The following is a 17,250-nucleotide window of genomic DNA, read 5'->3' as shown; positions in this document are numbered from 1 at the left end:
GACAATCACCTTAGGTTCCAAATGTTAAGTGTCACCATAAGCACATTTCTTCTTGCATTGCACTTGGTTTTTGTTTTGTTTCTTTGTCCTATTGTTGATAATCTCAGTCACTAGGAAAACTACGATACTGAAGTGGCGGGAGCAGTCCTTGGCTCACGGTAAATGTGAAATAATTATGTTTGGGAAGAAAGCAAGCAGGGAAGGGAGAAAGGCAAAGAGAGAAGAAGAGACCAAGAGGAGGAAAGGGAAGTCAGAGGGAGGAAGGGGAGGGAGGAAAATTCTCGAAGCCACATGGTTTGTGCATGGCGGTTTGGGCAGGACTGTACTTTACAGAGATAGGACTTGCCAGATTTCCATAACTTTCAATGTGATCCCCTGGTGTTGCTAACTAGTGCTCAACACTTCTCTCTATTAAGAAATTCTCTGTATTCAATATAAATCCTTTCTGCTTGATCTTAAGCCCACTTACTCTTGTTCTGTCTCAGGAGAAAGTGAACAGCTGATCTCCACACTTCGTACAATTATTCTTCATACATTTAAAGAGGGTAAGTCATCACTTCATTGGCTTCTTCTTCTTCCCCTTAATGACCCAAATTCCCATAGCCTTTCTCTGCGGATTCTGCATTCCAATCCCTTAATCCAATGGTGCATATTAGTACTCAGTTCAAAGATGGTAAGAATAGTGTGTTGTCAAGCGATGGTTTCAGGAGATCCAGAACAAGCCCCTTTGACACAAGGAGCTTCTATTCTAACCCTTAGAAAGAGCATGGATATTCCCCTGGAGTAAGTGTAGATTCTTCTCTGAGGTGGGAAGATGGGACGAAGTTGGTACAGGTGCATTTAAGCAGTTACCAAATATTTACTGGCCTACTTGGGAGAGCCTTGCACCACTCTGGGCACAGAAGTACAGTGACGATGCAATCAGATGTGGCTCCTGTGTTCACGAACAGGCTGTCAGTTTTTCCATAAAAGAATGTGTATGCATGTGAGGGGACAGGGAGGCTGTTTTATTTTTTTGTCAGTTGAAAGCTTTCGAATTTTATCTGCCACAGCAGCAATGAACCTCTATTATATTATCACCAAATTGATCACTATGGAATATGGTCACAATTGCCCTTGGAAGATAGTCTCACAAAGCATCCACAGCTGGATGTGAGGTTGCCAGACACTAGCATCCCATCTTATACATCCCAGGCTCCAGATACTGGTATTCTGTCCTTACTATATTGCTGTGGCTGCTATAGCTCTTGAGGGTCTTCCTTTTCTCAGTTGTGTTACCCTCCCTCCCACTGATCCACCCATTAATTTATCAGCACTATTATGGGTCCAGCACTGAGTGCCAATCACTTTCATTTCTAGCCCTTCCTTCACTGGTGAATGTGGCTGTGACATCTCAGTTCTGCAAACAATGGGTCCTGGGAGTCCAAAGAATGAACTGAAACCACTGAGAATGCTTTAATCTATAAGGAGAGGGCATTTTCTAGTGGGTAAGGGCAGAGAAGAGAGTGAGTTTATAAGACACACCTCTGGTGTCTTTGGGGAGAAGATAAGCAGGGATGTGAATTTTACATATCTTCCTTTAATTCTGACCCAGACAGCCCCTTTAAGTTCTGTTTACATCTTCTGGCCTAAAAATGCATCATCATCATTTCTTGAAGTCATTACTCTGAACACACCCCCACTGCATTTCATTTTTATTATCCCCATTTTAGGAACGGTTAAATGGAAGCAGAGAGCAGTTGCAATGAAGCAAATCATGAGAGGCTCTGATAGAGACAGAAGCCTGAAAGCTGATTGAAACTGCTTCTCTGTGCCAGACTATTTTTAATGCAAGTTTATGCAGCTGTCCCCCACTTAGTCTTACAAATGAGCCCACTCTGCACTCGATCATTTTTTCGCCACCCCCTGCCCTTTTCAACTCACCTTGCCATGTCTGCCCGAATGCGTACACGTGTGTTTCTTTCTAAATGTCCTTCACCACATTCCTACACACCAGAGATGTTCTTGGCTTTCCGTGAACACAATTCTGATTCAGAGATCTCTTTGCTATTCTAGCCCCTGTAACGTTTAAGGACAGGATATAGGATCCCACTCAAGGGTCATAAAAGGTTGAGTAAATCTGTTCATATTTGTAATATTTTCAGAGGAATACATAAGATACTGGCAACAGCGACTGCTCTGGGGAGGGGGACTAAGGACTTTTTATTACACGATCATCTGTATCATTTACCTTTTACCATGTGCCAATGATACCTTGAAACGTTGTAAAATCGCATTTAATCTTTACAACAGCTTTATGTAAAACCCTATTTTACTAAAGGGAAATAAGTATTTGCAGCTACTCATTCAGGTTTATAGAGCTGACAAATGGCCACACAGGGAACAGAATGCAGGTCTTCTGATTTCCAGAACCACAGCCTACGTTGTATTGACTTTGAGTTTTTTCAGAGGAACCAAATTTATAAGACAGTAGCTTTGGGACTCCTTGTAAGAAACTGAATGAATTCTGTGGAATCCATCACCCGGAGTGCACCAACTCAACGATTCTTCCTCCAGCTGAGGCTCCTTGTTAAAAGCTGTTTACGCACAGCTCCGCTGGATATTGAGCCTCCATGAAGATCTCCCCTGGGTCCTTCACTAGAACTGCAACCATCACTCCAAGCCTGGGAAAGGTACCCTCTCCTGGTCTCTTCAGCAAACCACTTTGTCTGAATGGGGGATTTTCAGAGTCAAAGTAAAATATTGGTCAATATCTAACTTTCTTAAGCATACAGATTCTTCATTTATTTAACAATTATCTTTGAATGGTCACTCTGAGCCAAACACTCTTCTTGAGTGTTAGAATTATAGAGAAGAGCAAGGTCCTTGTCCCCATAAAGCTTCCGTCCTGGTGTGAAGAGACCAGTAATAAATGAGCAAGCAAGTAAATAAGGAGGATGCTGGATAATAAGCATCGTGAAGAAAATTAAAATCAACTTGTGAAAGAGTGACTGGGTCGCCTTTCTGTTGACATGATATTTACCTAAATGACAAGAACATATGCCCTAGGAACTATTGTATACTCCAGCTCTCACTCAATTTCCATTCCAGTCTCCTTTTATTTACAACATAAATGGTAATCCCAGCAGTGAGAGATCTAAACATCTTCTTAGATCTTCTTAGATCTTAGATCTCTATAAGAGATCTAACCATCTTCTTAGTCTCATGCCATCATTTTAAAGAAAAGGAAAGAAGAAGCAAGAGAAGTGAAAAGAGCCAGCCCTCGGCTAGTGAGTGCCTGGATAAGTAGCTCCTAACCCAGATGCTCCTGCAAATCCGGCTTCCCTCCCTGCTAATCTTCTCAACATCCAGCAACTCCTTGTAGAATGCTCACCCTGGTGCCTGCCTCTCTGGAGTCACAGACACCAAATCTTCCTGGACCACAGAGCACCTACTGCAACAGTATCAAGGATCTTGAGAATGACCCCAGAGGCCAAAATAATAGTGGAAGAAAAGGTCCAACCTTTTATAGTGCAATTTCCCCTCATCCCATCCATTTGCCAAAGCTGCTTTTGGCTCCTGTGGCTCCTCCCTGTTTATGGGGGACTCTCTAACAGAACTTGAGTTTGGGAGTTGCATGTATCTGCAAACCCCAAAACACTAAACATCTCTCTTCAGAAATGTTCCCTGGTTTTACCAAGTTGATATAAAAATCTTCTATTCTTCTGATTTCTCAACCCCTCTCAAAATGCTTTACAAAATGATTAACCACAGAATTTCTTTAAATAGCAAGTTCCTTCAGTACATTCAAAGTATGATCTATAAAAATTCAATCTACATAAAGATTTTATTCCCCCCTTCAAAAAAAAAATTGAAAACCCAGCTATTGTGTCAAGGGCAATAGCATAAACTTGGACTCTTAATGACAGATTTTGGACCTTCATTATGTAATGAGAATTACATTATGTAATGAATGTAATCATTCATTTTGCAAAAATTTATTGAACTGCTCTTTGCAATTCACTCTTCAGGCTGCTGTGAGGACACACCATAAGAAGACATAGCCTCTGCCCTCTGGAGGCATGCGTGCACACAACGCTAACACAAGGAGGGTGTGACAGTGCAGCAACAGAAATGTGGAGTGAGGCTTCAGGGAAAGGGAGGGAGCATTACACTGCAGTCAAAGATCGGGGAAGGAGGCAGTGACATTTTAACTGGGCTTTGAAGGATGCTTGTGAGTTGTATAACTGTACAATGCGTTCCAGGAAAAGGAAACATGATGACATGCTGTACAGGGGGCAAGACATCCAAGGGCACATTCTCAGAAAAGAAAGGAGTAGGAAATGAGGAATAGGAAATGAGGAGGAAGAGGCAGGCCTTGGAAAGTAGACCAGAGCCAGTGCAAACACGGGTAAAATGTGGGCCCAACAAGTAAATCGTAGAAACCTTGAGTGGGTTTGGGGCAGGGAAAGAATGCACAGTTGTGTTTTAGGAAGCTCATTCCAGCACCCACAAGTGGGGTTTATCTAAACAAAGGTTGAGTCAGGGACAAAGAGGCCTGTTCAAAAAATTATCCCATGGTTCCTGGGTCATATTTAAAGTATGGAATAACCAGGAGAGCTAGGATTGATAAACATCAGAAGGAGGGTTTGGGGGGAAAGGGTTGAGGGCCATAGGCCTCAGATCCCAGCCTAAGGAAGGTATGCTGCAGGACTATGGCTGGTGTCTCTTTAAGGACAGTTATGAGATGCCTCCTGCTTGAGACTGTAATCATGAGTCCACTGCATGAAAGCCAATCCAGCTGGACGTCTTCTGAGCCATGTTTGAAGTCTCAGTTATTAATAACTTCTCTTTTGGAGATCTACAGAAGTGTCTGTTATACATGAGGAGCCAGAACACTTCTGAAATCATGATGTCTTTACAGCAGCAGCAAGAAGCAGCTTGACTGGGGTGGAGAGCAGGAGTCCAGGGAACAACCATTTCTGAACAAATCCTAACTCAGTGGAGGGAGGGTAACTTAATCAAGAGCATCAGGCACAACGTAAGCTTTATAACTATGCCTGATGACAGCGACTGTTTGATAGACTGAGGTCTCTCAAAACTCCGAGTATGAGGTTCCAGGTTCCAGTAGCTGAGCCATACGTGTCTTGTTCACAAGTGGGTATTCTATAACTAACCATCCTGGGATCTCTGGGACAAGATCATGAATTTTAGGGAGTTTATCTCTGGTCTCTTTCTGGCTGTTCTTTCTAGAAATGTATAGCTTAGTTCTATAGTTTGAAGCGTGAATGTCCTCCAAACGAGGCTCCCCCACTTGCCTATCAGGCTATTGGGAGATGGTGGAACCTTTAGGACCTGGGGTCTAATGGGAGGATATTAGGTCACTGGGGCCAGGGGATATTGGAACTTGGGCCATTCCTGTCTCTCTCTGCTTCCTGGCCACCATGAGGTGGGTGAACAGGCCTCCTCCACCATGCTCCCTACTATGATGCCTCACCACAAGCACAAAGCAACAGGGCCAGGTGACCATGGACTGGAACCTCTGAAACCATAAGCCAAAATAAATCTTTCCTCCCTAGAGGTTGAGTTATCTCAGGTATGCTGTCACAGTGATGGAAAACTGACTAACACACTTGGTTTCCACTGGAAACCATACCGGCATTTTAAAAGTCTGTTTCAGCCAATTGGCCCATGGAGTCTATGGAACTTATCTTTAAGGAGTTTCCTAATGTATTTTCATGGAATATGACTATCACAAACAAAGGGGGTCTTGTGGTCAAATAATTCAGGGAAGTGCCATATTAGATAAAATTTAAGACATTTGTTTGCTATTTGAACTTTCAAATGCTAATATGTTCTGAGATGCTCCTGGAGTGGGAAATAATAATTAGTATTTCTTAATCATATTTATCTGCAGAACCATTTTTTAGCAAAGTGTCTCAAGGGACAAGCGTCCAATAAAACATACCTGGAGAAAGATCAGTGATAAAACATTACTCTTGGGAACATCTGTGTTTACTTAGGAATATGAAATAATAACTAAAGCTAAATATTTATTGAGTGATCACTGTGTACCAGGCAGCTTTTCCAGTATTTTATAGGTATTAATATATTTAGTCTTCATATCTGTGATATGAGTTCTATGATTATTCCTATTTTATAGTTGAGGAAATTGAGTACAGAATAGTAAAAAGACCTGCCCAAAGTCCTAAACAAACAGGTTGGTGAGCAGCAGAGCCAGCCTGATGCCCACAGACATTAATTTCTAATGGTAGAATTTTAAATATTGTGATCAGCTGGCAGTGGGAGAGATTCTGAACAGAGCTGTGCATGGTAACTCTTCAATCACAGTAAATCTCTGCATGTTTGCTCATCACCTAGGCTTTATGGGCCTCCTCAGACACTGGGTAGGACACAACTTCTGAATGGTACCACCCATTTGGTTTCTTCACCAAATTATGTTACATTACACATATATAACCTTCCATTAAAACAGTCATGATTCAGACAGCAATGGAACCACCAGTGATAAACAGAAATGTATAAAGGAAACAACCCTTTGATGACCAAAGAAGCAGGAAAATAAAGATGCAAGTTTTGAGATCTAGTTTCTCCTGTGTTCTCCAAGTTTTGGCCTCTTGTTCCCTGGGTCTAGGGATGAAAACCAAGGCACTGCTTTCCTTTAATGTGTCACAAAATTTTACATCCCTAACCCTCTATTTTGCTTAAGAATTGCCAAAGACATGTCCTACCCTCTCCCACTTCCTCTCCTTGTTCAGAAGGATTATCACCAGTTTCGGGTGCATCTGGTAGCCATCTTCACTGAAGGACAGATTTCTCCCTTCAAAAGTGACATTGATCAGATACCTGTAAAGATAAAATAAAAGTAAGATTAAAAACATGAAAATGGCATCCAAAAGCAAAATAGCCAGGTAGAGGGAGACAAAGGTGGATGGAGACAGATGCAGAGAGAGATACAGATAGATATCATCAGAATATACAGATATCATCAGAAAGCTTGGTTCTCCTCAACTCCCAGGTGATTATGCAATAGAATCATCCAAGTATTCACCTATAGAAATCATATAACAAAACACTATAATAACTTAAAATAAGGTCACCTGGTTTGAGTTCAGTCTGTAGCTATGACTTGGAGCAAATCATTTAGCATTTGTAACTTCATTTTCTCCCCCTATCTGCAGAAAGTGAGGGTAATAAAAGGCCCACCTTACTTGATTTGTAAGGCTTAAGTGGGATAGCTAGGTTAAGCACTTACCATGGGGCCTGGTGCAGAGTAAAACCTCAGTGAGTGTTAATAATTATTCATAAAAGGAGTAGAGTAAAGTGGGTTGAGGAGGTAGAGACAAGAAAAGAAAGTGACACAGCCGGACACGGTGGCACCTATAATTCCAGTGGCTCGGGAGGCTGAGGCAGGAGGATCTTGAGTTTAAAGCCAGCCTCAGCAAAAAGTGAGGCGCTCAGCAATTCAGTGAGATCCTGTCTCTAAATAAAATACAACATGGGGCTGGGGATGTGACTCAGTGGTTGAGTTCCCGGGCATTCAATCCCTGGTACCGAAAAAAAAAAAAAAAAAAAAAAAGGAAGAAAAGAATGTGACAAAATTCTGCTAAGAAAGATGGCATGTGGGAATTTAGGCCCTCTCCCCATTCTCTAGAAAAGCACATACTCTCTAACTCTTACTGAGGACTTGCCCAGTCTATATTTCTCAAAGTCGTGTGATGAGTCCTGTTGGCACCACAGAATACATCTGAAAACCAGGGTTTTGTATTATGTATAACGAACAGAAAATACCTGAGGGTGGGAATAGCAAAGGAGGGCATTTCAGAGTGCTTTAGGGACATGAGCACAACTTAGCAGAAACTCTGGAGGTAACTGAAGTCATACCAATGAAATTGTCTTCCTCCTGGACACCTGTACCCCAGCCCCTGGGTTCCTTTGCAGCTGACTGTGATCTCAAATGCAGTTTCTTCACTGGAAATTCCCCTAGGTATCCTCAGTACAACTGCATTAATGCAACCAGCCTGATGGTAATTAATGTCCTTTTACTACAGTGGCCCAAGGAATCAATAATGATTAGCTCTGCGTTCACATGACTTGCTTCTTGAGCTTTGGGCCTGATGCTGCTTATCAGATGGATCTCTGTTAAGAAGTAAAGGGGGCATCTTACAAGAACAATGGAAGAGGCAGCTTTAAGACCCCTCTTTTAACGCTTCTCTTTCAATGAAACTGGGAGACTCTTGGAATCTTTCAGGTCACATTACATTAAATGAAAAGGTCACTAGAATTCATAGACTTTGACAACTGTAAGGATGTCTGGGTAGCATGACTCATACCTTCATGGATCAGTTCTCGCTTCTAGAATTTTGGGGGACTTTTTTTAGCCTGTTATTCCCTTGGTCTTGCATTGCTTCACAAATGCAATCAAGAGCACAAAAGATGCCCCCAAAGTAAAGATTCCTAGAACTTTAGTACTTACAGAGATTGTTATAATCAGGTAGCTCACCATGTCTTGGAGGGGCACCACCCCTAACAACATCATAAAACCGGTCGTCTTAGCTCTTGATTACTTCCATTCATGGGGAACTTACCTTACCATACCATCCTCCACCCTCAAGCCACCATCTCACAGTTCTATCTTACTTTAAGTCAAAATCTGCTCCTTTGTGATTTTTTGATACTTTGTTCCTTTTTTAGATATTTTACAGTCTTGATCTAATCCTTTTTCTAGATGAGAGTTCCTCATGGTATTGGAAGACATTTAGCATGTATCCTTTATAAAATCAATTTTCATTTTTAAAGAAACCCTGGGTTCATTTAAGTTGACAGATTAGGAAACAAGCACACTATTTACCCAATGTTACATTACTAATTGAAAGCAGAAGTTAGCACTTGAATAAGTATCCTTATTCTCATATGTAACATTGTGTTTAACATCCACGGCCTCCTTCCATATCTGTCATATGCTCTAATCAGCTAAAGTGACACACCTCGGATCCAACTCAGGGCTCCACACAGCATCTTCTCTGTTCCTTGAACTGCTTCTCACCTCTTAGCTCAGCACTACTTCCCCAAACCCGTCACTGGTTTGAAGAAAACAATTAGGTCTCCCGTCCTTTGGAACCATCGCAACACCCACCCTAAAGTCCTGTAGAATTCTTTCTAAGGAATATAATTACAAAACCACAAAACAGAGTATTTTAAACTAACAAAGTAGAATTTAAGCACCCACCATCAGTAACTTGGAAAATAGGTTCTTACCATGACAATACTGGATTACTTAGAATAATTATTAGAAGTCTTCAGAAGAAGATGAAACACACAAAATAGTTTAGTCCCATCTCTTTTTCTGAATGAAGGAAGAAAGGAGAAAGAGAGAGAAAGGAAAGAAAAGAAAGAAGCAAAGAAGGAAAATAAATTACTTGGCTTGAGCACCCATCTTTCTACCAGATATGACTCTGACTTTTGACTTTATCTAAAACACCATTAAAAATACTTAAGGAAAGTTTCCATTTCAGAGGGCGATTATAAAATAGAAGTCCTAGAAATAATTCAACTAACAATCTGCATGAATGGAATAAGCATATAGCCTCTCAAGATGACTCCTTTGAAGGGGACATCCTTGAATGGGGTATATAAGATGAGAAATTTGAACTTTCCAGAGATGAACCACACTCATGGGCAATGTAACTGGCTTGTAGTTAGATTTATCTGGTTATTCTTGCTCCAGATCCTCCCTATTTTCTTTAGAACCATTTTCCTTCTAGAGTAGTCACCCTTTTCCTACTGTGAAAGTTAATTTGATCTACCTAATATCTAAGCACTTCTCAGATATTTCACATTTATCAACAATGTTAATAAAATTTTGACAGTATACAAAATATTCTTCTCCAAAGTATTTTTAATCATTTATATCCTTCAGCAGCATATATATTAATCATTCACATTGTGTTTTTCTGAGTAATTCCCTGTGATGTGACACCATTCATCTATTATCGAGGAGTCTGCAAAATATACACCATCCTTGAGCAAGGATCCTCTGTGAGTAGCAGAACAAACTAATCCACTCAGTGAAGTGAAGAGTGTGGGGGGAAAGGGTGTGTGTACGTGTGTGTGTGTGTGTGTGTGTGTGTGTGTGTGTGTGGTTCCCTTCTAAACATGTGACCTTGGCACCAAACCCTCAGTTATTCCTCTTTAAAATGGAAGACATGGTTTTACCCCCAGCTTCTCAGGGCAGACTGTTGTAATGAACAAATGAAATAGTGGAAAGGAAAATTATATACAATATTATACAAATATATAACAGGGAGCATTCAGAAAAGAATAGGTGAGCATGATTTAAACTAAGAAACGTGCTAAATTTTGAACCTCAGTGAATAAAAATAGGAATAAACTACATTTTAACAAGACCAACCTATCAATAGAATACATCTGAGGAATAGAGTTTGGATTGCATATGTGGAGGATAAACTAGATCAAATGGTCATATTAATCAATTTAACTTTCCATAAGACCTGAAAATATTCAACTACTCTTGCCTCTTGCAATACTTTATCAATTTTGAATACCAATTAAAACCTCATAGCTTTTGTATGTAAATACTGGGTAAAGGATTAAACTATAATGAAGATTAAAGGATCCCATCACCAATCTACTTGTCTAGCAACATGTCACCTCAAGTGCACAGTCTGAAATCCTAGCTTCAAGTGGGAAATTCAAAAGTTTTCCCCATAAGACCCCTGCACACCCTATTAATTTGACACAGTTTTAAAAACTGCTTTATTTGTCTCCAGTATGTAGTTTGACACCTAAGAAATCTGAGGGCTTGTCTCATAAAGTTCTTTTTTTTTTTTTTTTTTTTGGTAGTGGTGCTGGGGATTGAACCCAGGGCCTTATTCATGTAAGGCACATACTCTACCAGCTGAGCTATATCCCCAGCCCCAATAAAGTTCTAATTCAGAATACAGAATCTCAGATTGATAGAACTAGTAGAAAAAAAATAGAAAGTCTATACTGAGCTCCCTTATTGTAGAGAGGAGGTCCCAAGATGCTAAATGACTTTTTCCCAAGTGACCTTCCTACTCAGGACTGGAACTCAAGTCTTGATTCTCAGTTCAGGGTCTTTTTTCATGATGTCAACAACTGAAGTGAAATCAGTTTCTCAAAGACTCTGGTGTGCATTCTAGTATTGTCATGTCACATGTCATGGCCTGGACCACAGAGGACCCTAATGCAGACTGAAGAAAGCAAAATCCTTCTCCTTTCCTGCTTGCCTCCTTGTGGAGAAAGAGCCTCAGAATCCTGATGGGCTCAGAGCCAACACATTTGTTTTATATGGCCAAAGTCACACTCCAGTGCGTTTAATGGGGTCGAGCTGAGGTTAACAAGCCCTTGTGCCTCTGCGACTTTGGCCATGTCACGTAGAGCTCATCCACTGCACCATACTGATGCTTAAGGCAATGATGGAGCAGCATGCCCTGTGTGGGAGGCACTTGAAGACACCCTACCAGAATGTTCTCAGCAAACCAAGAGTCCTGGCACTGCAATATATTTCTTCTCTCCATATTTTCACAAAGCATTAATTTTTCTTTAGAAAAAATTAACAGTCATTGGAGTGGTAGTAAGAGAGACATGGCATCTCATCTCATCTAAGACTTTTCCTTTGGCAGATGAAGTCCAGAAAACTTTTGTGGCTTTATCAAGATGGGAAGATAGGACCAGGAACAGGGTCCCGATGTCCTCAATCCTAGGCCATGCATTCACCATCATGCCTTAAAATGGTGGTGAATTTCCAGAGCTCTCATTTCAATTCTATAGTGACTGAAAGTAATGTGAAAAGGAAGTGCAGTTCTAGGCAGGGGTGTTGAATTTTTGACTCCTAGCTTCTAATATTTTGGCTCTGAAAATCTATATTCGAACTTTGTGTCACCTAGTATGTCTTTACCTCTGAAGCCTGTGGCTCCTCGTCTACTGAATACACTGATTCTTAACCATTTTGGCTTGACTGGTGTTGGGAGCTACAGGGAGACTCTTTCAATGTTTTTTTTTTAATCTACATTTCTTTTCCTCTTTTAAATTATTTTTTACTGTGTGTATTTGAGGTATACAATATGATATTATGTGACACATATAGATCATAAAAAGTTTACTGTAGTGCAGCAAATTAACATGTCCATCATCTCTCATTTCACCTGATTATACTGTGGCTATTATGCTATGGCACCCTTACCATCTGAACAGCAAGACCACAGATCTTTCAAAGTCTTTCAAAAGAGTGGAATATCCTCTTAGAATTTACTATTACTTATACCCATTTTTCTCTAGAAGTAGTAGAAACAATTTCTCATAGATCAGAAACAATGGACTTTAAAACTTTTAATTTTAAACAGTTACCTAAATAGAGACCAGTATTAAAGAGGTAAAGATATTTACAAATTATATGTTCAATGTTATGTTTGAATAGAACCAATAAAAATTTCTGAATATTTCCTAACTTAGAAATTCATAATTATCAGAATGAATCCAAAAGGTCAACCCAGTATAATGTGCTCAATGTGACAGGTCATGGTCAGTGAATAATTGTCTTCTGGGCTTAGTGATGGATTCTTCTGGGATCAAACCCAGGAGACTGTTCCCATTAGAAAGATATCCTACATTCAAATGAATGAAAAAGTCTAGACAATGCCCCAAAATGCTGCTAGAAAGAAAATAAGGAGAAACAAGCAAACAAAAAAGAAAAAAGGAAAGAAGTACTGTATGTATTACACACACAGCAATGTAACAAGGTGTTTAAGAGCCAGGATGCTGCAGTCAGATGACCTCTGCTCAAAAACTGGATGCACGGGTGCCTAAGCTGGGTGACAATCTTTTGAAGATGCATGAATTATTTAGTATTGTCAACAATGGTCTCTTTAGGGAAAAGGGATTTGAAGAGATTAAGTTGCCTTGGAGATACAATGTCGTATACAAAAATATTAAGTCATGCATTGGACAAAATAATTAGAAAAAAACAGTTTTATAACCTGTCTTTTTCTCTTATTTAGGAAAAAAGCTGTCTACCAGTGAACTTCAGGAAAAACTAATTTAAAGGGAAGATCATAACATTAACTTAAAATTACTCAAACAGGTTAAAAATAGTTTGTCTTCTAATGAAGTAAAAGGTGTTTATGTCATTGATTTATTTTGCAAACAATTTTTCACAAATAGTGAAGTGCTCAGTTTGAATGAGACCATATCTAAGATATGTTATGCTAATGAGATATTAAAGTATCTTGACAACTGGTTGCCCTGCTACTAGTGGTGAGGAATGTGCTTCAGTCCTTTTGCAGTTTGGGCTGCACCACATTCATTTGAGGGTATGTGGTGATGTGTTCGTTAACCATGTATTCCAAAGGGAAAGTCTTTTCACACTCCTGGGTCTAACAGTGAAGCATTTCTGAGAGCTACCACCAAGATACTGTTTTGCAACTGAATGCTATGTATTTAGTTTTATTTAGTTTTTTTTTAAGAGAGAGAGAGAGAGAGAGAGAATTTTTTAATATTTATTTTTTAATTCTTGGCAGACACAACATCTTTGTTTGTATGTGGTGCTAAGGATCAAACCCGGGCCGCACACATGCCAGGAGAGCACGCTACCCTTTAAACCACATCCCCAGCCCACTATGTATTTAGTTTTATCTGAAAGTAAAGAAAATAGAGGAGGATTGTTGAGGGTCACCCAACAATTTCTGCTTATATATAAGAAGGTGGAGAACATTAACTTCCCTCCAGAAATATTTGACCAATTATCAAATCAGTAAGAAGTCTGAGTGGCTCTCTCACCCCTATCATGATCTCTTATTTACCCATATATACCTTTTCACCAATTGGGGGTCAAGGTGGCAGGTCCTGGCCATAAGAATATCCAGTTCTCCTCTGGATTTACGTATGGGTCCATCTAGGATCAAACCTAGGAGCTTGTTCTCATTGGTAAGATATCCTATCCTCAATTGAATGGAAAGGTCTGGACAATGTCCCCAAATTCATAGTAGTGAGAGATGAATAGAAAGAAAATATAAAGGAGAAATGGGATAAGTGATGAGGGAAAGATTATAGAATGTATAAAACACACACACACACACACACACACACACACACACCTCAAAAGGCAGTGTAGCAAGATGTCACTTGACCTCTGTTTAAATCCTAGATCTGCCAATTTTGAAGTTGTATGATCTTGCAAGTTATTTAACATCTCTTTGCCTCAGTTTATTCATCATTAAAAATATGAACAGGAATAGTACCTATTTTAAAAGATTATTATGAGGATTACATAATTCTATATTACTTAAAGGAGTTAGCACTGTCTCTGTCACAGAGAAAACATTATGCATTTGCTGCTGTTATCAATGTTATTGACTTTTAAAAATATTGCCTGGAATGTCAGAAAATTTGGTGTTTGCATGGACTTTGACATTGAAAGTTGAACATATTGAGACCTGGAGAGATACTGCATGGACAATCAAGTTCAGGACCTGGGTCTCCCAAATCCCATATGTCTGCTTTTCTACAGCACCACCAGGCAGTACATTTCCTCCCATTCCTATAATATCTCAAACTACTAAGGCGTGAGCACATTCACTTTTCCCTATGTGATTGGTTAACCCCTGGCAGGTATTTTGCAGTGGAGAACCACTTAATCATGCTACTTCAATATAAAGTTCACTTTCTGAGGAAGGCAAAAGATGAGCTCATATTTTCATAATTTTAGTCTAGAATAAATGATTTCTCAAAATGATCCCATCCTGACCTCCCATAGCCTTGCTTTGAACACCATGTAATTCTCTTTAAAAATCCCTTTAGAGGCCTGCTTTGGGTGCAGGTGCAACACTTCTTTTTTTTTCCCCTAATTTTTTTTTAAATTATTTCTTCTTCTTTACATACACATGACAGTAGAGTATATTTTGACATATTACACATGGTGTATAACTTATTCTAATTAGGATCCCATTCTTGTGGTTGTACATCATGTGGAGTTTCACTATTCATGTATCCATATGTGAACATAGGAAAGTTCCAATTCATTCTACTGACTTTCTAATCCTATCCATTCTCCTTTCCCTTCATTCCCCTTTGTCTAATCCACTGAACTTCTATTCCCACCCCCATTATGTGTTAGCATCCACATATTAGAGGATTTGGGGGATTAGCTTATTTCACTTAGCATGATATTTTCCAGTTCCATCCATTTACCAGAAAATGCCATAACTTCATTCTTCTTTATGGCTGAATAATAGTCCATTGTGCATATATACCACATTTTCTTTATCCATTCAACTGTTGAGGGGCACCTAGGTTGGTTCCATAGCTTAGCTATTGAGAATTGAGCTTCTATAAAAATTGATGTGGCTGCATCACTGTTGTATGCTGATTTTAAGTCCTTTGGGTATATTCCGAGAAATGGGATATCTGGGTCAAATTGTGGTTCCATTCCAAGTTTCCTGAGGAATCTCCATACTGCTTTCCAGAGTGGTTCAGGTGCAACACTTCTTAGGGAACTAGCAATGCCATCTTTTGATGCTGATTCATCAAATAATCAGCATATCAAAGCTGCTTCTCATTTAGTTTTGTGCACAGAACTTAGCAGTGAAAAAGGAATCCCTCCTTGTTCTCATGCCCAAGACTCCTAGTACTTCTCTGGCTGAGACATGCTCAGATACTATGGGAAAACTAGGCTTACTAGAGGTAATGGGAATTGTCACTCGTGGAAAAGGGTTATAATTTAGATTTCCAGTAACATTTACCAGAAATCTTCAAGTAGAGATTTCCAGAAACAATTATGAGATAAGGATCAATGGGGGAGAGTGTTCCAAGAGCATGGAAATGGTTTCTATCAGACAGAGGACTCAAGATGCCTGGGTGAAGGTTATGTCTTTAGGTGACATGGACAACTTATAATTATATCATGCTACAGGTGCAAGTCAGAGAGAGTGGTGAAGGCTGTTGAGTCATTTGAAAACACATCTCTGACTTAGAAAACCTACTTACATGGCAAGTACTCACTAGTAGAGATCCTGGGTTAAACCCCCAGCACTGCAAAAAACAACAAAAAACAACAAAAAAGAGTAAAACAAACAAACAAACAGCAACAAAAACACACACACCTATCCATGAACCATACCTTCCATGGGAGTAAACTCCTATCACACAGAGAACAAAATGATTTCTTAAGTCTGGGATCCAAGGAAAGACAAGGACAGTAAAAGAGATGCAAAGTGGAATATAAGATGGAATGAAGAAAATGAAGTGTCAGGAAGGTGAGTTAACAATAAGGAGTGTGTTAACCTGGTTTCTATAGCAGGGACTGGGGAATGGCTTTTGGGATACTGTTCAGTGAGAGAATCTATCCCTAAGGGTAAAGCTGGTGTTAGAAGCCCAGGAAATTTATACTAGTTAGCGAAAAGGATATCAAGAATCTGAAAACTGTGAAACCAATTACACATAGTCAAGGAGAATACACCAAAATAGAAACCGTAATGCAGGGATAGGTCAAAGGTTATCAGTCAACCCCAGGTCTTCTGTGTCTAGAGTTTCTTTAAGTATTGCTCTAAATCATAGTACATTACCCAGATCAGATTAGAATAGAGAGGTAAGGGGAAGATCAAACTTATTTACTTACTTACTGAAAGACACCCATTGATCTTTTCCAATATTCTAAAATGGATGACCCATGAGTCAGAGTTTTAAGCAAAATGAGGGCAAGAGTTTATGTGAATCAACCCGGTGAGCCTGTCTCCTCATCCAGCACCATGCACCCCTACGGCATCTTCACAGGGAAGCTAAAAGAAACATGTAATCATGGCTCCCTGCTGTAACAGTGTGGGGGCTAGAACTGCTGTTTCTTCTTTGTCAGGGGATCCTAGCTCTTTCTCTCCCTCTGTAGGTTGATGTTTCCATGGAAACATGCTCTTTAATGCTTCTGAAATTACTGTGCATTCATGCCATTAACTCTTTGTTGGCTACAGCAGGTCCCGAAGAGATTTCTGCCCCTCTGAAAAGTAATTCCATTCTCTACTTCTTCCTACTGCAAACTTTTTTTTTTTAAAAAGGGTAACTGACATTTGAAGCCCTTATTTCCTCACCAGACACCACTCCTTAACTCTTGCAATTTTGCCTTTGCCTCTCTCATTCTACCAAAGCCTCTTATGATGTCATCAACAATCAAAGCAAGGTCAACAAAAATAAAATTAGCAGTCTTTGCTTTGTATCCTTCCC

General features: G+C 39.8%; 1 protein-coding gene across 1 annotated transcript in view; it reads right to left on the bottom strand.

Moving 5' to 3' along the window:
* Grin2b (glutamate ionotropic receptor NMDA type subunit 2B) overlaps positions 1–17,250 on the bottom strand; it is a 288,344-nt gene that overhangs the window by 107,790 nt on the left and 163,304 nt on the right. The window contains exon 3 of the mRNA XM_026409295.2: positions 6,732–6,846. Within this exon, the coding sequence (XP_026265080.1) occupies positions 6,732–6,846 (115 nt within the window). The remainder of the gene's footprint in view (positions 1–6,731; positions 6,847–17,250) is intronic.

The sequence above is a fragment of the Urocitellus parryii genome, chromosome 5 (assembly GCF_045843805.1).
Source record: "Urocitellus parryii isolate mUroPar1 chromosome 5, mUroPar1.hap1, whole genome shotgun sequence".
Taxonomy (NCBI): domain Eukaryota; kingdom Metazoa; phylum Chordata; class Mammalia; order Rodentia; family Sciuridae; genus Urocitellus; species Urocitellus parryii.
The sequence above is the reverse complement of the archived record's forward strand: the minus strand, read 5'-3'. Positions and strand labels throughout refer to the sequence as shown.